Genomic DNA, 27782 nt, shown 5'->3' with positions numbered 1-27782 from the left:
AGCACATGGCAGGGGGTACTTGGAAAAAATGTAATTTTAACAAATGCATGGATCATAGTCACACTGCAATAGAAGGGGTGATGTAAAACGTGAGTTAGGGGGTACTCATGGCACAACGAAAAGTCTTAGGGGGTACATAACACAACAAAGGTTGGGAAATAGGCTACTGCTCTAACCATTGAGCCATGGCTGCCCTGAATTGCTATTCCACTCCTGCAGTAATGCATCACTGGCTCATAGGCGACAACACACCTACTAATCTAATGCATTAGCATTCTTCCATAACATGTTTGTGATGTGATGTGAAATAAGTAGCCTACTACATGTAAATCAGGCTACTTTTGGAGCACCCAAAATGTGGTTATGCCATTAGGCTGTAGGCCTATCTCTGACTGCATATCTCAGTGCCTTGTAGCCTACATTAAGACGGATACGCATATTATGATACACAATACATTGACATTTCTTATATTACATTCCCCATGCACAGTGAATAACACAGATTCTTCAAAATGTTCATTTTGTCTGCTTTGCTGCGCAGGTTTCATGGGTCTTGAGCGCTTCCTCATTATCAACAGGAAGTGACGAAACATCTTCAGGTTTAGTTGAGGAAGTGGTGAACGGATCATAAACAGTACACATGGAGGGTGTGTCCGAGTGAAGATTTTTATATAAGTAAAGGGTTTTTGAAGGGAATAATGGGGGACGTGGCGAAAGCTAAACGTCGGGAACAATTAAAACGATGGTCTGGTTCAAGCACAGACAGGGAACCTCCAGTGCCTAGACAAAGGTGGCGGGGAGATGTTGTGGATACGGGAGAATCGGAGGGATCTCAAGATGCAGATGGTAACAAACCACCCACCGGGGAGCCAGAGGGTCCAACAAGACAAACCACGAAACGAAGGTGAAATAAACAAACTAACATTTATGACAAGAAATGAATGCTTCAGTCAGGTGAATGTATTTAATACATTACTGGTGTTGGCTAGCTACAGAGCTAGCCACCTAGCTCCCATAGCTAGATGAGAACGTCAATTAACGTTGCGGTCGTTTTAGCGTTAGCCAACGATTTTTAAAACCATTCACACTCATTGTACATGTTTGCACGAAAGTATGCAATGACCAATTTACCCCGGTTGCAAATCTATAAAGTTTTAAAGGCGAGAAATGGCAGTAGTAGTTAGACATTTGATGACTGCCCACGAATTTCAACCATGTCAACAGGTTGACACTTGAGTGACAAATGGAGGAGGCGAGTGGTGAGCTACCGAACGAATCTTGTTCTCGCCAGTGAGTGACAACAATGTTCTCGCCTCCTTCTTATGCCAATAGCATTCGTTTTAACCAACCTGTGAGTGAAATGATGAGAAAAACACATCACGATTTGACGTGCAGCAGTCCCGCGTTTTTCTACGGCACAGCTGTTTGTTCTTGTAAAAATTGTGAAGACGCCCATTTCCTGCTGTCTTGTGTACAGAATTGCTGTGTAGGCTATTGCTTCATTTGCTTGATCATTTACGTTAATTAATTGGCATGGCACTCTGATTATAATATAGACAGGATTCCTCTGAGTAGCCTCGGGTAATAGCTATGTGTGTTTGATGTCATTCTCATGAACACGGGGCATTGGGCTCTCACAGGCGGCGAGTTCACTTCGAGAGGACGGCGGAGTTTTTGGCTGTCTGCGCCAGCGGTGACACGGAAGAGGCTGGCGAGATGCTGAAAGAGGCCAAAGGACTCCGTCTGCAGGAGCAGGAAACCAGCGGAGACATCGTCAACTGCTCCAACGCGGACGGCATCACGGCCTTGCACCAGGTTAGCTTTGGGGCTTTGGCCTCATGATAGAACTATACTTTTGTTCTGAATGTTTATCAACACGATGTTGTGAGGAGGGGCAAGACACTGGCAGCCAAACACGTGAGCTATTTTTTTGGACCGACAGCGGTTTCCAACAATCAGAGGTTGAGTTGTGCGCAGCTAGGTTCAGGTTATAAACAAAATGTAGAACCCATGAATACTGTTGCAGACTGCCTAGGAAATGGCAGACTAGGTGGTGGGTGACTTGTACCTCCAGGCTGCAACCGTCCCTCAAATAGCGCTGGATTTTCTCGCAGGCCACAATCTTTCTCACCTAATTGCACTAATCAGATAGTCAATAGTATAAGGTGTGTTAAAGGTTTTTGATAGTCATCAATATGAGTTATGTTAAAGGTATTTTGAAAGGCAGAGCAAAAAAGCTCCTCCTTGATTCCTGCTACATAAGTTAAACTTTGAGTTGCGTTTGTGTAGTTTAATATTGTAAAAAGGTGGACGGTTTCAAATGTGGAATGGATTCTAAAGTGAAGCATGCATGTTAAAGGGAAAGTGCATTGTTTTGGTCTTTGCAAAAGTCAGCCTAAATGTTGGAAGTGGAATTGCCACTCATGGACACCACCAAGAAACAGCACCATACCAGCTTATTAAGGGTGCTAATGGTTAATACCTTATTAAGGGTGGTATTTTATTAAACTACACCCTGTGTATAGCCGGATCACACCGCACTCTCGATTAAAAGGTGCCAAACATAAACAAAAACTGTGTAAAATTGAAAGAAAAATGTCTGCACACTTAAATCCCCTTTGTGTTCTTTTTAATAGGCCAAGCTTTCGGTCTACTGACCTTCCTCAGGGCTCAGTTACGAAAAAAAGTTAGAAAAAAAATTTTTTGTAACTGAGCCCTGAGGAAGGTCAGTAGACCGAAAGCTTGGCCTATTAAAAAGAACACAAAGGGGATTTAAGTGTGCAGACATTTTTCTTTCAATTAAACTGCACCCTACCAGCTTATTAAGGGTGGCATTTTATTTCCGGGGTCGTTGGAAGATGTCCACCTTTGATCGTCAAATTTTGCATGACCCTCCCTTAGCAAGCTTCTAAACTTTGATGACCCTCCCTGATGCGACGCCGTCAAAAAATGCATGACCCTCTCCCCTATGAAGAAGTAAATAGCCATATTCTACCTAATTTTTTTACCAACGCTGCTGCTTACTGAATGTTGTCGGCACCCTCTTGAAAACTATAGCTTGCTTTACGTACGCAGGGGCATTTCGTACATTTAGTCACATGATAATGTTCTTCAGACACAACAAAACATAGCGAGCTTTAAAAAAAATGATGACCCTTCACGCAGCAATGAAAAAAATGACGTGACCCTCACCTATTTTCTTCCGGTGACCCCGAAAACAAATAACGAACAGTCCCTAAAAACAAATGATGATGTGTCCAAACTTACTTAAACCATCAGTTGGCGTGAACTATGAAAACCATGTTTGGTCCCATGTTGTGGGCAGGAAGTCCTCCTGCCTCTGTTGTGCTGTTGTGCTGTTGTGCTGTTGTGGTGTTGTGGTGTTGTGCTGTTGTGCGTTTTTCACGATACTGGATGTATCATCGAGCGGTTAGCTGGGACGACCCCCCTGCCTCTGTTGTGCTGTTGCACAACGTTTTTCACGATACTGGATGTATCATCGAGCGGTTAGCTGGGACGATCTCCCTGCCTCTGTTGTGCTGTTCTACACGATACTGGATGTATCATCGAGCGGTTAGCTGGGACGATCTCCCTGCCTCTGTTGTGCTGTTCTACACGATACTGGATGTATCATCGAGCGGTTAGCTGGGACGATCTCCCTGCCTCTGTTGTGCTGTTCTACACGATACTGGATGTATCATCGAGCGGTTAGCTGGGACGATCCCCCTGCCTCTGTTGTGCTGTTCTACACGATACTGGATGTATCATCGAGCGGTTAGCTGGGACGACCCCCCTGCCTCTGTTGTGCTGTTCTACACGATACTGGATGTATCATCGAGCGGTGTCATCTTGCCTCTGTTGTGCTGTTGTGCGTTTTTCACGATACTGGATGTATCATCGAGCGGTTAGCTGGGACGACCCCCCTGCCTCTGTTGTGCTGTTGCACAACGTTTTTCACGATACTGGATGTATCATCGAGCGGTTAGCTGGGACGATCCCCCTGCCTCTGTTGTGCTCTTCTACAGCGTTTTTCACGATACTGGATGTATCATCGAGCGGTTAGCTGGGACGATCCCCCTGCCTCTGTTGTGCTGTTCTACACGATACTGGATGCGAGCGGTTAGCTGGGACGATCCCCCTGCCTCTGTTGTGTTGTTCTACACGATACTGGATGCGAGCGGTTAGCTGGGACGATCCCCCTGCCTCTGTTGTGTTGTTCTACACGATACTGGATGTATCATCGAGCGGTTAGCTGGGACGACCCCCCTGCCTCTGTTGTGCTGTTGCACAACGTTTTTCACGATACTGGATGTATCATCGAGCGGTTAGCTGGGACGATCTCCCTTCCCTCTTGTCAATATTGCACCGTATGCATGTGCACGCGTCTCTGCACCTCGTCAGGTGTTCTCCGTGCGCAACACTGATTTGAAATGGCGCCGCTCTCATGCCCGAAACATGCCTGCGCACTGCTACACCAGGGGCATTCAATTAAAAGTACCTGAGGGCCAGTTTTTAAAATTCCTTCCAGTAAAGGGGCCGAATATAGAATCTGCATAACACGGTGCAGCACAGTGTCCGAGGTTAGGGTGCGGAGCAAGCAATGAGCTTTCTAGACAGAACAGATATTCGCTTCTTTATTATTATTATTATTATTATTATTATTATTATATTGTATTATTATATTAGATATCCGCTTCTTTATTTGTTAGAAGACGCATCATATGAATCATGAAAAACTATGGGAGACTTCATTGTGGCGGGAGGGGAGTGTAAGGCTGGCGGGCAGTGTAAGGGTCCGGGAGACTTCATTGTGGCGGGAGTGTTAGGGTCCTCCATCAGAATACTTCATTGTGGCGGGGAGTGTAAGGGTGGCGGGAGTGTAAGGGTGTAAGGGTGGTTGAGTGTAAGGGTCCATCAGAAGTTTTTGCATTTCTTAGATGACCTATATCTAGCACTAAGTACTATTACGGTAGAAACGGACGAAGAAAGTTTTAGTTAAGAGGGTAAGACTCCATTCATCATCATTATGGTCATTATCATGAAGATGGTTATGTGTGATGGTCACCCAGACCCTTTTCTATGAAGATGGTTGTGTGTGATGGTCACCCAGACCCTTTTCCATGAAGTCATATGGACATTATCAGCCCCAATCACCAGGCTATGGAAACTTATGATCAACCGTATTTTGGTAGTTTCTGTTGCTATGATTATTTCAAAAGACAAAAACGTTTTTTAATTCCTTTTTAAAACAAAATAAGCATTTCATAAGAGAAAGGGTTGAATGGACGTTTCTCACACGTGTGCGCCTTTTTCTACTTGTTTTTAAGTGCATATGCGGATCCTTTCCTGCATGTAGCCTGCTGTTTTCTAGACTGAACAACTAGAGGTAACAAATGCCCTCCCACCTCCTGCCCAGTTAGTACAAACCAATCACAGTCCAGTATGGAGTCCGACCACCGACGCAGGCCTCAAGCCAACTGAACATGCCAACTGTAGCCAATGCACCACAAGAGCCAAACATTAGGTTGGTGTAGAGTGCCCTTTAATGCCAAACATTAGGTTGGTGTAGAGTGCCCTTTAATGCCAAACATTAGGTTGGTGTAGAGTGCCCTTTAATGCCAAACATTAGGTTGGTGTAGAGGGCCCTTTAATGCACGACAAGAGTTTTAGAAGTGCTTGAGTGATGTGTTCTCCTTTTTTTGTTGTAGTTCAAATTCTAGCTGCAGTATTTTGGATTAGTTGCACCTGCCTGACAGACCTCCTCGCATCTACTGAATGCTTCACTCATCACAGGGGTCCTTCTCAGCAGGCTCCGCCTACCCAGGAAGAGACCCAATTTATTGGCTGGGACATCCTAAATCCCACGAGTACGATAGTTGTGGTTGACTTCAAAATAAATGAGCCCCTTTGTGTTTTCTCAAATGAGTATGGCGTCCGGCTGACTCCGTTGTAAACCTGGTAATGGAGAAGTTAATTCTGGTGTCTGCTCTCTTTGATTTAACGTGCCTTTACTTGTTTTTAGAGTGTGTAAGTTTCTGGAATGGCCCGCTGGTGCTTACTTCTAGCCATGTTCCACTGGTTGGAGATCAGGTCTGCTCAGATGGTTGTGGGCTTGAATCCCACTTGTCCTAGTACCTGGCTCAAGTGCTATGATCCCTGGGCACCTCAGCCCACATTGCTCACGGGACTGTAACCAATACACTGTAATAACGGTATGCCACTTTGGGGACTCACGGGACTGTAACCAATACACTGTAATAACGGTATGCCACTTTGGTTAGAAGTGTCTATGTGTGTTGTAATGTAATACTAATGTAATGTAATAGTAATGTAATAGTAATGTAATAATGTAATAGTAATGTAATGTAACTGCTCTCTACAGGCCTGTATAGACGGCAGTATGGAGGTGGGGGCCTTCCTCCTGACCTGCTGTTGTAATATAATAATAATATAACACTCTAGAGTATTAGAGTACAGTAGAGTATTAGAGCAGAGCAGAGGTAGCGTTAACCGACAAATGTCCGTCATTGACGGATTTTTTTGAAGGATGACGGAAAATTCTGAAGCCTGTCCGTCATTTTGACGGATCAATATTCAGGGTGATGATAAATAAATTACAAGTTTAAGTAGGCCTACACCTCTATCGAGTTGAGCAAATATGCATTTCAATTAGGCATAGTTATCAGCGCAGATAATTTCATACTACTATCATTTGCCTTATTCCCTCTCTCCCTGCTTGTCATACCATGCGCCACAGCTGGGCTGTGCGGCTGGCTGCAGCAGAGCGCGCGCCTCTCCACTTGTTCCAAATAATGAATTAAAATAACTAAGACGTTGCCACCATACACGTGTGACTTCGACTTTAAGATTCAGAACTATGTGTAGACCTAGGCCTACTACATTTACCGACTATCTGATTTTCTGCCAATGACGAAGTTGTCCCTCTATCGCCCTTCATAGAAGCATTGTTTCATAACTCCTCGCTTGAAACATAAACAAATATGCGAATAGCATGTTTGCTAGCCAGAACCTTCACTCAAAGGCAACGCAGGTCTAAAACGGCTTCAGGACATTAAGTAATAAAAACGACGGATATTCAAGAGCCTAACCAGGCAACGCAACTTACAACTTGGCAAACGTTGCCTGAAACGGCTAACCTTCTCTCATTTCGATAGCTGGTTCACCCATTATAGGCGATATATGTTTTATTCAGACAACTTTACCGCGCTCCCAGAGCCAACATATAAGCCGATGGGGCTACGTACAGAGAGGCTCCCTTTACCGTCGCAGACATTTTTCAACAAAGTTTTGCGAAATCTGGTCGTCTTCCTGTTGTAGGCTTCAGTGCCTTTGTCGACTGCATGGGCTAAACCTTTCTGCTTCAAGACGGTTTTCCTTACCATCGTGCATGTTAACCCATTTAACACTGCGCCTTTGTATTACAATCGGTGTATTAATCCGAGCAAAACGAGTGACTGACATCTGTTGGATAAAGCCCTCCACGCGTCTTTTAAAAAAGTGCTTGTGGTGACCATATCGCTGAACACTGAATCAGACGCGCGTCATGAGAGATATCTGCAGCTTTAGTGCAGCGAGGGGGGCAGAGAGAGAAAGTGGACAGCAAAATTGACTCCATCCTCAAAGTTGGAGAATGAATGTCGAGTGAAAGGGGGTGTATTCACAGCGGTTTACTCTCAATTGGCCGCAATTGCGCATGTGTTGTTCCCGGTGCTGGGTCGCGACCCCCCACATTGAGAAACGAGGTGGAGAATTAAAACATAGGCGATGACGGATTTTTTTCGACCCTGTTCGTCAAAATGACGGACTGTGAAAAAGTCTAGCGCAACCTCTGGAGCAGAGTACTGTACTCTACTCTACTATACTGTACTCTACTCTACTCTACTCTACTCTACTCTACTCTACTCTACTCTACTGTACTCTACTCTACTCTACTCTACTCTACTCTACTCTACTCTACTCTGCAGGCCTGTATCGATGGCAGTATGGAGGTGGTGGCCTTCCTCCTGACGCAGGGTTGTAATATAATGTAATAGTAATGTAATACTCTACTCTACTCTACTCTACTCTACTCTGCAGGCGTGTATCGATGGCAGTATGGAAGTGGTGGCCTTCCTCCTGACGCAGGGTTGTAATATAATGTAATAGTAATGTAATACTCTACTCTACTCTACTCTACTCTACTCTACTCTCTATAGGCCTGTATCGACGGCAGTATGGAGGTGGTGGCGTTCCTCCTGACGCAGGGTGCCAACGTCAACCAGGTTGACAGCGAAGGGTGGACCCCCCTGCACGTGGCGGCCAGCTGCGGAAACGTCGAGATAACCGAGTACGTAACGATCACCATTCAATATTATTATGATTACTATTATTATTATTATGATTCAGATAGCCGAGTACGTAACGATCACCATTCAATACAATACGATTACTATTCAGATAGCCGAGTACGCAACCATCACCTTTCAATATTATTATGATTACGATTCAATACCATTAAGTTACTATTCAGATAACCGAGTACGTCACAATTCAATACAATTATGATTACGATTCAATACCATTACTATTCAGATAACAGAGTACGCAACCATCACCATTCAATACCATTATGATTCAGATAACCGAGTACGTAACCATTCAATATTATTATGATTTACTATTCAGATAACCGAGTATGTAATGGTATTATTATGTTTCAGATACCTCACCATTCAATACCATTTTGATTCAGATAACCCAGTACATCACCCTTCAATACCGTTATGATTCAGATAATCGAGTACGTAACGATCACCATTCAATACCATTATGATTCAGATAACCGAATACGTCACCATTCAATATTATTATGATTCAGATAGCCGAGTACGTAACGATCACCATTCAATACCATTATGATTACGATTCAATACCATTACTATTCAGATAACCGAGTATGTCACGATTCAATACCATTATGATGCATTGCATATGATCCATTATGACCATTATTTTCATTGCATTGACTATGGTCTGTGTAGTTTTGGGCTGGGGGGTTAAGGTTTCAGGCTTGCACAGTAAGCTGAGGGTTTCTGTTTAGATTTACTCAGGAGGAGAAATCAACTGGCCCTTTAAATGACCAACGGGCCCTTTTTCCTTTTCATGTTCTCTTTTCAGGTTCCTGCTTGATCAGGGTGCTTTGTTGAGCTCGGTGAACTGTGACGGAGACGTCCCATTGGACATCGCCGAGGACGAGGCCACGGAGACACTTCTCCAGGAACACACGCAGAAGCAAGGTCAGTCCTGCACTGAACCAGAGAGGGAAGTACGGGTAGTACGAGAGAGGAGCCTCGGGTGGTACTGTCCACTAAGTGGCGCCATCCAGACAGCGCAGAGGAGCGCCAAGGAGCGCAAAGGCTGTTAGAATGAATGGGGTCCCATGGAGCTCAACCACAGATGCTGCCATTGCTTTGGGAGAGAATTGGTAGTCCTATGAGACCAGTTAGCCGTCAGCTAGTCTCATAGGACTCAATGTTAACTGCTACCTTGGAGGTAAAATTTGTACTGCCATACTCAGAGAGAGGTTGAAACTGTAGAAGAACAGTAAACCCCTATTATTTAACTCAAAGGGAGGTGTAAAAAAAGCGTATTTCCAAAAATGGGACAGTATCACTTAAATAGTTTCTGTGTGTGTGTGTATTTCAGGTGTTCACTTTAATAGTTTCTGTGTGTGTGTGTTTCAGGTGTTCACCTTAATAGTTTCTGTGTGTGTGTGTTTCAGGTGTGGACCTAAAAGCTGCCAAGCGGGAGGAGGAGGAGCAGATCATGAGCGATGCGCGCCATTGGCTGTCGGAGGGCCTGCCGCCGGACGTCCACAACCCCCGCACCGGGGCCACGCCCCTACACGTCGCCGCTGCCAAGGGATACCTAGAGGCCATCAAGTGAGGACACACACACACACACACGCACACACAGACGTGCACACACACACATGAGCACACGCACGCACACACACACACACACACACACACACACACACACACACACACACACACGAGCACAGACAGACGCGCACGCACGCACGCACACACACACACACACGCACACACACAGACGCGCGCACACACACACGCGCACGCACACGCACGCACACACACACACACACAGACGCACACGCACGCCACTACGCGTGGCCCCAGCTAAAGGCATGGGTGTTGGCCCAATAAAAATTGTACTTATAAAACAAAGGTTGCGAATCTGAGAAGGATGTGGAACACACTTGGTTGACAATGATGATTTCTTTGATGTTTTATTTTTCATTTTAAATGGTCTAGCCTAATGAAGGCACGAAACGCGTCGGCTATCTATGGTGCCCATGTGTATCAGGGATCTAGACTAACTTTTTGCACTGGTGCGCCCAACTTTTTTTCTTGGGTGCACCAGCACAAAAGTTAGGTGCACCCAAATTTCCGGACACATTCCATCGCAGTTTTAAAATGCTTGTTGTTGTTGTTGTTGTTGTTGTTGTTGTTGTTGTTGTTGTTGTTGTTGTTGTTGTTGTTGTTGTTGTTGTTGTTGTTGTTGTTGTTGTTGTTATTATTATTTTTAAATAGCTGCCTGTCTATGCTCATTGGTTGGCCTAATAGTAGCATATGCTACTTATTAAACTTATTTTTCGGATGCAATATAGTCTACATTTGCATTTTGGATTTATTTGCAGGCCTATTTATGTTTCATTTCAGTAACAACATAAAATGGGCATATTATTGACACAAAGTCAAAATGACATGCTTAACTTGGGCATGCTTCCCCTATATGTGACCAATGTAGGCCTATGTAAACTGGTCTTCCTCTCTGCAAGATAGGACGTGCGTAAAATGACGACGCACTGTCAGTAATCTGTATATTAGAAAGGATATTAGCGCTGTCTGTTATTTCCCCAGAAGTCTTCAGCTTTAAAGTGTCTGCTAAGACCCCTATATATTGGGCACACGCCACATCATTGCTGTAGGTCGAATTCACAACGAGGCCATTTCTATGGAGAATTATTTGTGACTAAACTTCGTGTATGAAATGTCCTCAATGTTGTAAGCTATTGGACTTAATTATCACCGCGGTCTCCTCTGAGGTCCTGTTTGATGCTGCATGCAGCTTAGTGGGGAGAGGGGAACTTTATCACGGCATGTCGAGTGTTTTATTTATGCGGTCGTTTTTGTAACGTTTCAATGCGAGATGTTTGGCAGCGGCAAACAAATTGTTACCAGCCATCGCATCTCCGCACTTTGCAATATGCAGTGCATCACAGTTTCACCCTTGACATATCGTAGCCAGGGAAACTGCCCTAGCAATTCTCCGGCAATAATACAATTTCGCCTCTTTTGCTTCGAGCTATGTGGCTCAATGTTTGGCACCTTCTCCGGTTCATTCACCGAAAATGATGACGATGGATTGTTAGTACTGGCAGCAGGTAGACGAGACACGCACGCGCACGCTCACACACACACTGGACCACGACCAACCAGATGAAGTTTCCGCCCTTCCTTAATTCTGATTTGTTTAAACCTCGATATTGAGCGCAGACAACGCAATTGGACTTTCAGAGTTGCATGGTTTGTTTCCCCCGAAAGGCTGGTTGCACAAGTGCGAACTCCGATTTTTTTTAGCCGCACTATTAAAATATTAGGGCGCATGTGCGACCAAATTGGTCGCACTCTAGAGCCCTGTGTGTTATTAAACTCTTTTCATTGAGAGAGTTGGTATGAAACCAACATGAACAACGCCATATTGTGTCCTCGTGTGTAGGGTGCTGTGTCAGTGTGGGCTGGACCCCCCCTGTCATTATAATACATTACAATACATTAGGCTGGTTTATCAGGCGGCTGGACCCCCCCTGTCATTATAATACACTACAATACACTAGGCTGGTTTATCAGGCGGCTGGACCCCTCCTGTCATTATAATACACTACAATACACTAGGCTGGTTTATCAGGCGGCTGGACCCCCCCTGTCATTATAATACACTACAATACATTAGGCTGGTTTATCAGGCGGCTGGACCCCTCCTGTCATTATAATACACTACAATACACTAGGCTGGTTTATCAGGCGGCTGGACCCCCCCTGTCATTATAATACACTACAATACATTAGGCTGGTTTATCAGGCGGCTGGACCCCCCCTGTCATTATAATACACTACAATACATTAGGCTGGTTTATCAGGCGGCTGGACCCCCCCTGTCATTATAATACACTACAATACATTAGGCTGGTTTATCAGGCGGCTGGACCCCCCCTGTCATTATAATACATTACACTACATTAGGCTGGTTTATCAGGCGGCTGGACCCCCCCTGTCATTATAATACATTACAATACATTAGGCTGGTTTATCAGGCGGCTGGACCCCCCCTGTAATACATTACAATACACTAGGCTGGTTTATCAGGCGGCTGGACCCCCCCTGTCATTATAATACACTACAATACACTAGGCTGGTTTATCAGGCGGCTGGACCCCCCCTGTCATTATAATACATTACACTACATTAGGCTGGTTTATCAGGCGGCTGGACCCCCCCTGTCATTATAATGCATTACAATACATTAGGCTGGTTTATCAGGCTAATGGCGGCGTTCATGTGTTGTGTAGGGTCCTGTGTCAGTGTGGTCTGGGCGTGTCGGCTACATTACATTACACTAATGGCGTTGCTGTTGTTGTTGTGGTGTCCTCTTGTGAAGGGTGCTGTGCCAGTGTGGTCTGGACGTGTCGGCTGTGGACCTGGATGGCTGGACCCCTCCTGTCATTATAATACACTACAATACACTAATGGCTAACGGCGTTCATGTCTTGTTTAGGGTGCTGTGCCAGTGTGGTCTGGACGTGTCGGCGGTCGACCTGGATGGCTGGACCCCTCCTGTCATTATAATACATTACACTAATGGCTAATGGCGTCGTTGTTGTTGTGTTGTCCTCTTGTCTTGTGTAGGGTGCTGTGCCAGTGTGGTCTGGACGTGTCGGCTGTGGACCTGGATGGCTGGACCCCTCCTGTCATTATAATACATTACACTACATTAGGCTGGTTTATCAGGCGGCTGGACCCCCCCTATAATACACTACAATACACTAATGGCTAACGGCGTTCATGTCTTGTGTAGGGTGTTGTGCCAGTGTGGTCTGGACGTGTCGGCGGTGGACCTGGATGGCTGGACCCCTCTCCACGCCGCCGCCCACTGGGGCCAGGGGGAAGCCTGCCGCCTGCTGGCCGAACAGCTGTGTGACATGGAGGCCCGCAGCTCCGCAGTATGTCTCTCACATCACATCACATCACATCACATCACATCACATCACATCACATCACATCACATCACATCACATCACATCACATCACTGGGGCCAGGGGGAAGCCTGCCGCCTGCTGGCCGAACAGCTGTGTGACATGGAGGCCCGCAGCTCCGCAGTATGTCTCTTATATTACATCACATCACATTACATTATAATACATTACATTACATTACATTATAATACATTACATCACATTACATTACAATATATTACATTACATCACATGACAATCAGGGCTGTAACTCTAGAAGCCTGCCGCCTGCTGGCCGAACAGCTGTGTGACATGGAGGCTCGCAGCTCCGCAGTCAGTACATCACATTACAATACAATACATTACATTACACTTCAATACATCACATTACATTAGAGTGGAGTAGAGTGCTTTTATTGTCACTATATAAATACAGTGAGATTATGTTTGGAAGCAACCCACAGTTTTATTTTCAAATTAACACCCAGTCAGTCAAGTCGACCTTAAATTTAACATAGTCATGTCAATTTCACGTCCAAAGCGATTTAAAGCAAATTCATGGCGAAACTTCTTCAGTGACCTCAGCTACTCTTGTCACGTAGGTTGTTTTAGATTTGACAGCTTTATTGGAGGACTTTTTTGTTCCATTAAAGGGACACTGTGCAGGAAATGGTCAAAAAAGGTACTGCAACTATGTTGCTCATTGAAACTGGGCTGCCTATTGCCAAATTTGATCTTTACATGAAAGTTTACAAAGTAATAAACAAATATTTTCTAGTATGGTCCAAGTACAGTCATTGTTGCAGCTAAAAATTATTTCTGGAAATTCAAAATCGCGAACATGGAGAAGATCAACCTTTTCTTGTATGAGAAGTGCAATTTTCTCAGTCATAGTGGATACTTAGAATTTTATGTTGGTGGTAAGTATTTATAAAAAAGGTAACATTAGTGAATGGGCAGCATGAATTATGGAAATAAACAACTAAAAATCTCACACAGTGTCCCTTTAAGACTGACAATGGACTGAAAATGGACCACATTATTTACTGCATCAATCTGTCTGTCTGTCTGCCTGTCTGTCTGTCTGTCTGTCTTACGGACAAAGTCCATTTGATGTGTCTGTCTGCCTGTCTGTGTGTCTGCCTGTCTGCCTGCCTGCCTGTCTGCCTGTCTGTCTGTCTGTCTGTCTGTCTGTCTGTCTGTCTTTGGGGGCAAACCCCATTTGATGTGTCTGTCTGCCTGTCTGTCTGTCTGTCTGTCTGTCTGTCTGTCATAGGGCCAAACCTCATTTGATGTGTCTGCCTGCCTGTCTCTCTGTCTGTCATAGGGCCAAACCTCATTTGATGTGTCTGTCTGCCTGTCTCTCTGTCTGTCATAGGGCCAAACCTCATTTGATGTGTCTGCCTGCCTGTCTCTCTGTCTGTCATAGGGCCAAACCTCATTTGATGTGTCTGTCTCTCTGTCTGTCATAGGGCCAAACCTCATTTGATGTGTCTGTCTGCCTGTCTGTCATAGGGCCAAACCCCATTTGACGTGGCAGACGAGAGTGTGGAAGCCCTCCTGGAAGAGTTGTCTCAAACCCAAGCTAACGTGAGCAGCCTCCCTCTCTCTCTCCCTCTCTCCCTATCTCTCTCTCCCCCTCTCTCTCTCTCTCTCCCTCCCTCTCCCTCTCTGCTACTCGATCCCTTCTCTCTTACAGCTGGTTGTATAGGCCACATTTTATTTTGATTCATCATAAAACATGCATCAGCTCATTATAATGATTGTATAATGAAATGTGTGCCTGGTGCAGTATATGTATATTGCTTAACAGGGTGTTGTGTGCTTGGTGCAGTATATGTATATTGCTTAACAGGGTGTTGTGTGAAATGTGCAGTAGTGTATATTGCTTCACAGGGTGTTGTGTGAAATGTGTGCTTGGTGCAGTAATGTATATTGCTTAACAGGGTGTTGTGTGAAATGTGCAGTATATGTATATTGCTTAACAGGTGGTGTGTGTCTAACTGTAGTCGACTAACTGATGGTCATTTCTTTATCTTCTTCCAGTGGCGTAATGAAAGGTCACAAAACGAAGCACAAAATGCCCAGGGGTCAACAGCAGGTGGCGCTGCAGGCAAGAAACGCAGGTCAGTCATCTACGCCACCATGTTCCCCATCAAGTATATGTTCATACATACATACATACATACATACATACATACATACATGCATACATACATACAAGCGGATTCCAAAAAAGTTGGGACACTTTGTATTTTGTGAATAAAATCAAAATGCTGGCATTTTCAAAACATGTAATATGTTAATAAGGTAGAGCATTATGTACAGACAACATATCAGTTGTTAAAGTCGAGCAGAATTATTGTTTTGAGGTAATTATGTGATCATGTTGTAATAGTTGGATAATTCTAAAAATTACACAAGCAAGAATATGTTAAAATGAACTACATTGACTGCCAACATGCATGCACAAATAAAATACCATCACATAGAGGCTGTGGCACTCAGCAGCGAAGATTTTGAGGGACTAGTTACTGATCTATTACACAGAAAGATTGAATTATCAAAATTGCAGGCATATAAGGCCTATTTCAGTAATATAGAGTTCTGTGTAATCATTGCACGAGTTATGAGATCATGACATACTCGTGGTCAATAAGCAAACTATGACACTCCAACTATGACAGCTCTCGAAAAAATGACCATAAATACAACATTTGATTAATGCACGTGATGCAGACATTAAATAGTGTTGCATGCAGAAAAGCTCATTCTATGGACCTAGGAGACATGTGAAACTGTCCTCTGATTACAGAATGGAAAATATTCAATCCTTTTTGAAAATTATGGCGTCATGCACCCTCCAGGTTATGTAGAAAATGAATGAGGATATGCCACATATTCAGCATAATAAAAGATAAACAAGTTGAAGAACATACCTATCAGTTGAGCTGCTGAAATCATGTCTCGCACATTAAAATATCAATTTTTTGAATAAAATGATGCCATCAGTCAAAGTATTTAACTGTTCAGTATCATCCCTTGTGTTGTGTTTAGTCTTATCCAATATAAAAAGCATTTTATTGGCCCTGTCCCAACTTTTTTGGGATTTGTTGCAAGATTGAAATTTTAAATGATCCCATAATTACCTCAAAACAATAATTGTGCTCGACTTTAACAACTGATATGTTGTCTGTGCATAATGTTCTACCTTGTTAACATATGGAATGTTTTGAAAATACAAAGTGTCCCAACTTTTTTGGAATCCGCTTTGTATGATATATATCCATTTTGGAACATTTTTGGAAATTGACATGTTTGTATTGATAAATCGTTTACTGCCCCCGCCTCCCCCCCCCCCAGGACGTCTGTTTGCAGGATGAGCAGCAGAGACAAGATGAACGTGCAGGACCAGTCCAAGGAGCGCGGCATCTCCGGAGGCATCGACATGAACGAGGAGCGCGAAAGCAGCCCAGGTAGAGCCAATGCAAGCTGTTAGACTTACAGATTTGTTTGTGACTCTGTTTGAATATTAATACTTTTTTTGTTCTACAACCAATGAAGAACAGTATGGTATTTTTTTCAAGCGTGTTCAAGGGTGTAAAAAGAGTGCAAAATGTGCGGGATTGTGTGAAGGGACAGAAAAAAATTACAGAAGTGGCAAGAGAGTAGTAGAATGCAGCGGGCGTCTGGTGCAAGAGATTCTAGAATGCAGCAGGCGTCTGGTGCAAGAGATTCTAGAATCTGTGGAAGTCTCGTTATTAGACCCCGCTGCCCCTGTGGAAGTCTCGATATTAGACTCCGCTGCCCCTGTGGAAGTCTTGTTAATGCAAGAAGCAGGGAAGAGCCCCATGGGTCTGTAACACCAGCATCTGCTCTTCTATCCTGTTTCAGCTGATGTGATATGAATTGATTTGATGTGTTGCAGAAACATCTACTGTATCCAGTCCAGACAGTGAAAGCCTCACGACCTCCACTACGAGTCTTGGTGATAAGGTAAGATGAGAGCAGGCATCCAACATTTGTTCTGTCCTTCTTTCGTTCCATTTGCAAACCTAATTTAGAAGGTGTCGTGGATGTCTAGAAATTCTTTGAGGTTGGGGGAAAAAGGGCTAAACCAGTGTTGCCTTTTTAGTAGGGCTGTAAACGTTATTGGATCGAACCAAGAAATTGTGATACTCAGAGTCACGATACTGTATAGTGATGTAAGGAGGCAATTTCTGTTATCCTTCATTGCAGAAAACAACCATATGTGATGTGATGATGCATTTCAGAGATCGTGGGGTGTATTGAACCGTAGGTCAAAAATTGTGATGTGAACCGAATCACGAGTAGAGTGTATCGTCACAGCCCTATTCTTTATCTTTTTTCTTCTTTAACGGGGTCCTTAGCGGTGAAGTAACTCATTGGGCCCTATGGTGATGATTCTTTACTGAATCTCAACTACACTCTGTGGTATGCTTTTTTGATAATGTGCTGATTATGTTGCAGACGGCGGATGAGAAGGAGCAAGAGGAGCGGGAGCAGGAGCTGTCCAGCCGGACGGCCCGCGTGCAGCCCACGCCGCAGAAGAGGGACTCGCCCGCCGAGAGCCCCAGCGCCAACATGGCCGACCGACGCAAGTAAGTGGCCACTAGTGGTGTGGATCGGCACTGCCCTCACGATCCGATTCGATCACGATTCGGGAGGTAGCGATTCGATTCGATTCTGTGATCCGATCCGATTCAATTCTACAATTTTACAAAAATTGCCGGATCAATTCTGGAACTTGCCGGATCGATTCTGGATCGTCCATGCCCCGCATTGGATTGCTTCGCCGAAGCGATCATTGTTGACACCACTAGTGGCCACCTAGCCTGACTATCTAGGAGGGCACAGCCTGGCTAGTTACCACCCTCAATACAGCCATTAATGTCTCACAAAAGTGAGTACACCCCAGATTAAAATCCGGTAGTGATGTGGCCGTGTTGGCTCGAATCGTCTCAAAGTGAAAAGGGATTAAAAGGGTGGTCATCGGTGTGTGTTTCAACTTTTCTTTACATAGAACTTTTACATTTTGAGTCTGCACCTGGCTTAAATAGATTGGTGTGAGATTTGAATGCAATCCTATGGAGAGCATCATGATCTGCTTCAGTAGTCACAGTGCATGTTGACATGCATGTTTCATTTAGGTGCAATTCAGATTTCCAATGTTGACAGCATTCATGCATCCCCAAACCATGTCAGGTGGTACACAACTGAGTTTTACATCAGTTTATCCTCTCGATAGTCAAGCATGATAGTGGGACTGACGAGATGAATGAAGCCTGTTTGTACTAACCCCAACTCCGATGAAGTTGGGACGTTTGGTAAACAGTGAATAAAATCAAAATGCTATCATTTTCAAAACACTCAATCTATTCATTAGATGGAGAATAGTGAAAAGACAACATATTAAGTGTTAAAACCGAGAAAAAATATTGTTTTGGGGGACATATGTACTCATTTCTAATTTGAGAAATCCAACACGTCTCAAAAGAGTTTGGACGGGGACAATAAATGGCAGCAAATGTTGAGGAAGACTAAAAGCAAAACAAGACAACACTTAACAGTTAAATACATTAACCGATGAGATGATTTTATATAAAAAACAGTGTTAATTCCTATCTTGGACATGATTTCACCAGCTTAAATGGTGGGTGTATTCCTTGTCATGTTTTGCAATGTTTTCCTTTCTGTAGTGCTTACAGTGTGACAGGTCTTGACCAAAAACCCACCATTTTATCACATGCTGGTCCTTATGATGGAGCCAAACTGTTAAAACATAGTAGAGAATGCAATTTGACCTTACTATGTGGCAGTAATCGAAGATCTCCCTTCAAAATATAATGCATGAGTGGCTTTTCATGCTGTTTAAAACCCATTTATACCATTCAGCACTGTATTTAACTCTACAGATGAGTGAGAACATCTTAACCAATGCACTACTGCATCCGCATGCCATCATGGAGGCTGACTTTTGAAGCTAGCACTAACACAAGTTGGATGGTCCATTTTCACTGTAGCACAGGATGTGCAATGCTCTATTATTGTCAAAAAGAATGGACTTCTACAACTTCTGCTGACTTCTGTAAGCAAAGGACAGTTTCCCATGTCTTCTGGGTCTATTTCAAGTGAGCTCAGGTGCTTAGGAGAATGTTAAACCCCTGTGTCATTTCCATGCATTAAGCATTCTTAATATGGTCAATTTTCAATAGCTCTAGCACTCCAGGAATTAGAGTGAGACTACAGCCAATATATATTTCATGATGTCATGAACCTATACAATGATTTTATTAACAAAAATATGTCTTATATACACTCAATCGTGGTAAATCAAAGGGAATTCAAAAATGTATGTAATAACTATGGTAATTATTCCCTTTGCATCTTTAATTCTGAGTGACTCAGCCTCTCTGTGATGATCTTATACCTGGACACCTATATTGTCCGTCAGTACAATTAATTTTGAAATGTTCTTCTTTGTTGTTTTATCTTATTTGGATGTTTACTAAATTTCACTGATCCCCGTCCCAACTCTTTTGAGACGTGTTGGATTTATCAAATTAGAAATGAGTACATATGTCCCCCAAAACAATATTTTTTCTCGGTTTTAACACTTAATATGTTGTCTTTTCACTATTCTCCATCTAATGAATAGATTGAATGTTTTGAAAATGATAGCATTTTGATTTTATTCACTGTTTACCAAACGTCCCAACTTCATCGGAGTTGGGGTTTGTACAATACATTGCTGACGCTTTTATCCAAAACAAATTACAATTACTTACAGGGTATTGATTACGGTCCCTGGAGCAATTTGGGGTTAAGTGCCTTGCCCAAGGCCTAGTAAATGCTAGTAAGTAAGGTGTGTCTGTGTCTGTGTCTCTGTGTGTCTCTGTGTGTGTCTGTGTCTGTGTGTGTGTGTCTGTGTGTGTGTGTGTGTGTGTGTGTGTTGATAGGTTCCAGGCTCCTGCGCGGGATGAGGAGTCAGAGTCTCAGAGGAAAGCCCGTTCACGCCTCATGCGCCAGTCCCGACGCTCCACACAGGTCAGTCCCGACCAGGGGGTCAGGATTTGGCTGATTAGCTTCGCCGATTAGCAAGGCACTTCCTCGTCGCAATTCCACCACCACTTCGCTCAAAGAGGGTGGACGCGATTGGTGGGTGCGCGAGTTTAGTGTTGGGCACACATACCTATACAGGTGTGTGGTTGGGCACCTCCATGCATCCAATGCCCGTCTTCCATATATCTTTCTGGTCAATCGTAAGTCAGTCATTAACGTGGCACGTAATTGGCTGAGTAAACTGGTGGTGGAAACGACTCAGAACAACATTATTTGTCAGGGCACCACCCTGACATCTGCTACTTAAAACAAAACGATCCATTTACCCCTTCAGTAAATGTGTTGCCTTCATTTTGACCTCCTGTTGAATCAAATCATGAGTGTTTGTTTTCTTCAATCATGTAAAAGTAAACAAACACAACAAAAACAAACGCTCTGATGATTTGATGTTACCATTGTTGGTCCTTCGGTTATTCTGTTAATTTGTTTAATGCTCTTGTCTTTTTTTAGTTTTTGATAGTACTGTATTAAGGTGTAACAGTAAGAATCTATCACTGTGTACTTGCATACCTGATTCTTAAACCAAATCTCACCTAACCCTGACGTTGAGGCACAGTGCATGCCACCTATTCTTTTTATGTATTGCCCTTTTTTCAAGTTGTGAATTTCCAGATCTCCAGATTTTTGTCCATTTTCAGCCTTGTCTAGCCTGGTAGTAGGGCACAATTTGTGTAATTCAATAGTGGCGTCTTATAATGGGTTTCAATGGGATAAAAGACTACAAATGGCTAACGCTAACTTGAGCTTTGGTTAACAGGGTGTGACGCTGACGGACCTTAAGGAGGCGGAGCGCACTGTGCCGCGTAATGACCCTCCGCGCAGCGTGCAGCCCGTCAGCCCCATCGTCACGGTTACGCCGGGCAGCGTGCAGCCAGTCAACCCCATCGTCACGGTTACGCCGGCAGAGAGAGGTGAGGTCTTATACACACTTTATTGCTCCACCCAGAGAGAGGAGAGCTGAATGGACACCTGCGTATGGAGGCAGATGTTCCTGAAAACGGGTCTATAGTCACTGTGTAGGATGGTGGATAGAGTTGATATTGCAACTGTGCTGCTGCTCAATGAAACTGTGCTGCCTATTGCCACATTTCATCTTTTCGTAAATATTTACTAAGTAATAAACTAGTATGACCAGTATGACCAAAGCATAGTATTTTTTGCAGTTAGATATCTCTATTTCTAGAAATTGAAAATGGCGGACATGGAAAAGATCCCCCTTTCCATGTATGAAAAGTGTTATTTTCCCCGTCATGATGAATATTCCAGAAAACGTGTCTAGATTCACTTGAAGGCTTTTCATATTTACCCCGAAGCTGGAGGCCTATGTTTACTTGAAGGGCATTCAACATGCTGAGCCCATTTTAATTGAGAATCGAATACAATGCCGAAGTATTCGTACGTGGAGACTTGCTCTACTGGCTCCCCATTCAGATTGATCAATTCATCAACAAAGTGAAGTGTAGCCGTTTCTATGAAGAATGTTTAGACACTGTAGCTGACATCCTTCTGATCATGCAGAATGTGAAGGGATTGGAGCTGACATCCTTCTGTTCACTGCAGACTCCGAGCCAGAGAAGGCTGGGGGCCCCGGGGGGCCCGAGGGAGAGGCGCGGTCTGGGCCCCGGGAGCGGAGGAGGATGAGGAAGGAGAGGCGCTCCACCGGAGTCGTTCAGATCTCTGCAGAGGTGAAGGAAGCAACTACGCACGCACGCCCACACACACACACACGCACACGCACACGCACGTCTTCTGCAGAGGTGAAGGAAGCAACTACGCACGCACGCCCACACACACACACACGCACACGCACACGCACGTCTTCTGCAGAGGTGAAGGAAGCAACTACACACGCCCGCACGCACGCACGCACGCACGCACGCACACACACACACGCCTTCATCATCATCATCTCTACACACACACACACGCACACACACACACACGCACGGACGCACACACACACACACACGCCTTCTGCAGAGGTGAAGGAAGCAACTACGCACGCACGCACACACGCACGCACGCACGCGCACACACACACGCACGCACACACACACGCACACGCACACGCCTTCATCATCATCATCATCATCTCTAGATGTCTGCAGAGGTGAAGGAAGCCACTGGTGTCTATTAGCCACTCAGTTCTACTATGCTCTGTGACCTTTGACCTTTCAGTTCTACTATGCTCTGTGACCTTTGACCTTTCAGTTCTACTATGCTCTGTGACCTTTGACCTTTCAGTTCTACTATGTTTAATGACCTGGCCTTTCAGTTCTACTATGCCCTGTGACCTTTGACCTTTCCGTTCTACTATGTTTAATGACCTTTGACCTTTCAGTTCTACTATGCTCTGTGACCTTTGACCTTTCCGTTCTACTATGTTTAATGACCTGGCCTTTCAGTTCTGCTATGCCCTGTGACCTTTGACCTTTCCGTTCTGCTATGCTTAATGACCTGGCCTTTCAGTTCTGCTATGCCCTGTGACCTTTGACCTTTCAGTTCTACTATGTTTTTTAATGACCTTTGACCTTTCAGTTCTACTATGTTTAATGACCTCTGGCATTTCAGTTCTACTATGTTTAATGACCTTTGACCTTTCAGTTCTACTATGTTTAATGACCTTTGACCTTTCAGTTCTACTATGCTCTGTGACCTTTGACCTTTCCGTTCTACTATGCTCTGTGACCTCTGGCCTTTCAGTTCTACTATGTTTAATGACCTCTGACCTCAATCACATGTTGTCTAGACTGAGGACGGCGAGGCCATTGAAGACGCCACCTCGGACAACACCCTCAGGTGAGCCTAACCCTAACCCTAACCCTAACCCTCGGACAACACCCTCAGGTGAGCATCCATGCTCTTCATCCTGCCTCTGGGGTGCGCAGCTCCTGTTGTAATCCTGCAAAAACACAACATGAATTTCTATGTTCTGATCACTTCAGGGGAATGAATAGTCCTCTGGACCAAGAATCCTGTTGTGTGAGAACTTGTCGTTAAATGGTGATTCCGTTACCTGTTGTGTGAGAACTTCTCGTTAAATGGTGATTCCGTTGCCTTTTGTGTGCGTGTGCAAGTGGTGCGCTTGTGTACACTAATGCATTGCTGCGTTCTGCAGTTACTTTTAAAAAGCAAAATGAATGTCTGTTTTATTTGGTCACTTCAGGGGAATTAATTAACTAGTGAACCACCTGCTAATGCTTTACTGTGCTCTGTTCTCAATAGTGAACCGCAGGCAGAGGACCCGTCAGACAACTACAGGCTGGTAAGTGGCCTGATATTCTAGTTTTTCTGCTCATTTTTAAGTCTGACATGTAGATGTTGTGCTGGATACTGTATTTGTAATAGATACAAAGGTCATTATGCAGGGCAGGCTCCGCATCAACAGTGGGTTTTTTTTTTTTTTTTTTAATGTCCTGCAACTATTTTCATACATCAAGAAGCCCTTTTTCTTTGTTGTGGTCATCGTCACTACTTTCCATACGGTTTCAAGTCTTCTTTGAACTGTTCTCAAACAGACATTCCTTGGTTGCACAAGTTCAAATTTGCATTTTTCAGGGTTTTTTTTTACCAAAACACTTGTTTCAGTGAAGTACAATGAAGTTGTTAAATGCACTCTCTGAGTGTTGAATTAATAACCCTAACTCTACAAGGAGGCACCTGCCCCTGGTGGCGCAGGATGTGGTTTTGTGCAACTTCCTCTTTCGTCTTGACGGTAAAGGTGGTGTCGTGCCGAAAAGAGAGTCCCTGCCAGAACACGATCGCCCTCATTGAAACCAATGGAAACCAATGACCAATTTTTCAGATATTTTTTACCCATTTTTGCTGACAAATCCGACACAATTTAAGATGGAAAGCCTATCAATAAAGCATCTACATTCATTCTGGAAGTATTACAAAGAGCTGGTTACAATTTCAGTATTAATTCCATAAAATAATCAAAGAATTGTCATAACAAATGTTACGGTTTCATTCAAATAGCTCGTATTAAGTGGAGGACGAGTAATGTTTCATAAGCATATGTTTAGTTCATAAATTATGCAATTAATTCTGCAAAAATTATTATAATTTTCTCTCAAAAAATGTCATTGGTTTCAATGAGGGCACTCGTGTTCTGGCAGGGACTCGCTTTTCGGCACGACATCCGCACAAGCCCAATCTAGCAGCACTTGCCACACCATCAATTTACATTAGTTACATCACAGCACAGCTAATGACTATTTAACGGATGAAATTGTTTTTTTGCTGAATGACGTTTATTAAAAGTGTTAAATGAAACATATTTGTTCAAGTAATTGATTGACCAATAGTGACATCTCCTCTTATGGGTCATTTCACGTGAAATCAGACACTTTGGGACCCAATCCACACAGAGTTCAATCATACTTGCTGTGTCTGTTTAGTAGCAAGGTAGCACCCCAGAACTGCTTTTGTGTGAATCTATCAAGTATGATTGAAATCCGTGTCGGTCGGGTCCCAAAGTGTATGATTTCACGTGAAATGACCCTCTTTCGTTTTGACAGTAAAGGTGGCACAAGCCCAATCTAGCAGCACTTGCCACACCATCAATTTACATTAGTTACATCACAGCACAGCTAATGACTATTTAACGGATAAAATTGTTTTTTTGCTGAATGACGTTTATTAAAAGTGTTAAATGAAACATATTTGTTCAAGTAATTGATTGACCAATAGTGACATTAGCTGTGGTTGCGCCACCCTGACGTCCTCTTCTAATTCATGGGGCACCTAAGTCACGCCCTCTACTTCCTGGTTCATGGGGCACCTAAGTCACGCCCTCTACTTCCTGGTTCATGGGGCAATACGTTGCAAAAGAATTGAATGGAAGTGAACGAGGTGAGTCGTGGTGGATTTGTGGTGCGTAGGTGGAGGTCCAAGGTTTAGATTGGTGTCAAAAAACACTCATTTCAAGCCCAGTAATGATTTTTTGACTCCCCCTGCCCCATGAACCAGGAAGTAGAGGGCATGACTTAGGTGCCCCATTGGTAATGATCCAGTTCCCAACCTGACGTCCTCTTCTAAATAATGATCCAGTTCTCACAGCAAGTGGCAGTTGCATTACAACTGTGCCTGACCACTTCAACTTGGGTTTTGTGTGTGCGTTTGTGCGATTGTGTGTGTGTCCTCAGCTGTACACGGAGGTGCTGGGTGAGAATGCGGCGCTGCGGGAAAAACTACAAGAAACTCAACTGCTACTCAGTCAGAGCAAAGTGGAGCTGGAACGACTTCGGCAGGTGAGATGAGATGAGATGAGATGAGATGAGGAGGAGATGAGATGAGAGTAAAGGAGAGGAGAGGAGAGGAGAGGAGAGGAGAGGAGAGGAGAGGAGAGGAGAGGAGAGGAGATGAGGTGAGATGAGGAGGAGATGAGATGAGATGAGGAGGAGGAGATGAGAGGAGATGAGTAGGAGAAGGATGGCCGATGTCGCACCAGATTCTCGTTATCAACTGAGACACAAGCGTTTCACTTAGTCGCGCTTCGTTTCGAGTGGTGTTTATTTATTGCCACTTGTTGACTGTTGACTGGATTGTTGACTAATGATTCCAGGTTGCCCATCCTTGTATGTGGTGCAGGGTATTAATGCCATTGGTGTTGTGCTTCTCTGTTGTACGGGTGCGTGTGTGTGTATGCGTGTGTGTGTGTGTGTGTGTGTGTGTGTGTGTGTGTGTGTGTGTGTGTGTGTGTGTGTGTGTGTGTGTGTGTGTGTGTGTGTGTGTGTGTGCGTGTGTGTGCGCGTGTGTGTGCGCGTGTGTGCGCGTGTGTGTGTGTGTGTGTGTGTGTTGATCCGTCTGCTGGTTGCCAGAGCCAGGAAAACGGATCAGAGCGGCCGGCCATGCTGGAGTTGGAGCAGTTTGTGAGTTTCCTGTTTTTGCATCTTATCCCCTTTTACCCCTTTTACCCTCTTACCACAATTGCCCCTTTCTCACCTAGATGTGTCCCCATTCCGCAATTGCCCCTTTCTCATCTAGATGTCCCCATTCCACAATTGCCCCTTTCTCACCTAGATAGAGCTTGAAAGTGACGTCACTTCCCCTGATTTCATGGGACCTCAACGGCGTTTTAACACTAGAACTACCAGGATTTTTCTGCCTACCTAGAAGTACCAGAGAGGGGTCATTTGACCCGGTGGCTTTTACCTAATACACTAATCACTCATTTTGTTATGGTAATGAGGCTGTTAGGGGCCGTGTGTGGGGTGAGGGGTGAGGGGGTCACACCGTACAGTGCTAACAGCCAAGACAAACAGGGACAGACAGCTTCTTCCCAAGGGCTGTCAGCCTCCAAAATCTTCACAGGTAAATAGCAACTTGCATGAAGATATCAGCAGACAGATAGCACAGTTTGGCGGACAGTGTGTTACAGTTTTTCTCCATTGGTTTGGCTGATTTCTTGAAACTGAGATGTCATTCTCAAAACATGGACAAATCCCAAAACTAATTTGCAGTTCCTCACAACAGAATGGCATTTATCATTGCTTTCATCAAATTTCAAATGCTTTTGTACATGTCTCAATCATTTAGTACATCCTTGCAAATGGCTATGTACAAGTATCCTACAGTTAACACAATCAGCTTACATTTAGTAGATTTTTTAAATGAATGTACCTTGCTGATCTATCCCAATTGGTTGATTCTCAGTGTAATGGTTGTTCTGAAAACATGCCAGCACATTTTATTCATATAAGTCATCAATGAACGTGTGATTGTCCAATGTGATCATGACGAATCATATGACTGCAACCAGATAATGGTTGAATTACAGTTTTTCTCGATTGGTTAGGCTCATTTCTTGAAACTGAGATGACATTCCTACCATTGGGTCATTTGGCCAAACATTCTTACACTTCTGCACAACAGTTCAGATAACTAGCAAAATGTCATATACTCCCAAAACACCTCATTCTTGCTTCAGCACTAAACCGTCTCACATATAGTTAGTACCATCAAAATGGCATAGATCCTTCTCAATTGCTTTGGCTCATTTGCATTCATTTAGTCCTTCTGTCAAAATAAACTGGATGGTTCAGTATAACTACATGGATCCTCATCACTCGCTCATATCACCCCCAAAAACAGTTTACCCATGTGTCTAAGCTAAATTTCTTCATATCAATTATATCATCAGTACCCTCAAAATACATTGTCCCTTTGCCATTGTGTAAGCACTGCCAGTAAAAATTGTTAGGTGTTTTATCTACGTTCAGCTAACAGATTTTGACTATGTATAAAAATGAAAAAGTGAGTGAAACCATTGAAGTTTGACAACACAGATAATTTACCAAGGACATTTATCAGTAAGTT

The 27782-nt window shown here is 43.9% G+C and overlaps 1 protein-coding gene across 1 annotated transcript in view; it reads left to right on the top strand.

Annotated features, from left to right (window-relative positions):
* The first annotated feature begins 622 nt into the window (after positions 1-622).
* ppp1r12c (protein phosphatase 1, regulatory subunit 12C) overlaps positions 623-27782 on the top strand; it is a 34654-nt gene continuing 7494 nt past the window's right edge. Inside the window, exons 1-18 of the mRNA XM_063195210.1 lie at positions 623-904; positions 1641-1815; positions 8217-8347; positions 9178-9296; positions 9782-9941; positions 13159-13303; positions 14832-14906; positions 15363-15442; positions 16680-16792; positions 17245-17312; positions 17808-17938; positions 20297-20384; positions 21217-21370; positions 22020-22144; positions 23209-23258; positions 23685-23724; positions 25610-25714; positions 26285-26335. Of these exons, the coding sequence (XP_063051280.1) occupies positions 699-904; positions 1641-1815; positions 8217-8347; positions 9178-9296; positions 9782-9941; positions 13159-13303; positions 14832-14906; positions 15363-15442; positions 16680-16792; positions 17245-17312; positions 17808-17938; positions 20297-20384; positions 21217-21370; positions 22020-22144; positions 23209-23258; positions 23685-23724; positions 25610-25714; positions 26285-26335 (2016 nt within the window). The 5' untranslated portion in view covers positions 623-698. The remainder of the gene's footprint in view (positions 905-1640; positions 1816-8216; positions 8348-9177; positions 9297-9781; positions 9942-13158; positions 13304-14831; positions 14907-15362; positions 15443-16679; positions 16793-17244; positions 17313-17807; positions 17939-20296; positions 20385-21216; positions 21371-22019; positions 22145-23208; positions 23259-23684; positions 23725-25609; positions 25715-26284; positions 26336-27782) is intronic.

Source organism: Engraulis encrasicolus, chromosome 1, assembly GCF_034702125.1.
Source record: "Engraulis encrasicolus isolate BLACKSEA-1 chromosome 1, IST_EnEncr_1.0, whole genome shotgun sequence".
Taxonomy (NCBI): Eukaryota; Metazoa; Chordata; class Actinopteri; order Clupeiformes; family Engraulidae; genus Engraulis; species Engraulis encrasicolus.
This window is presented reverse-complemented; position numbering and strand designations above follow the sequence as displayed.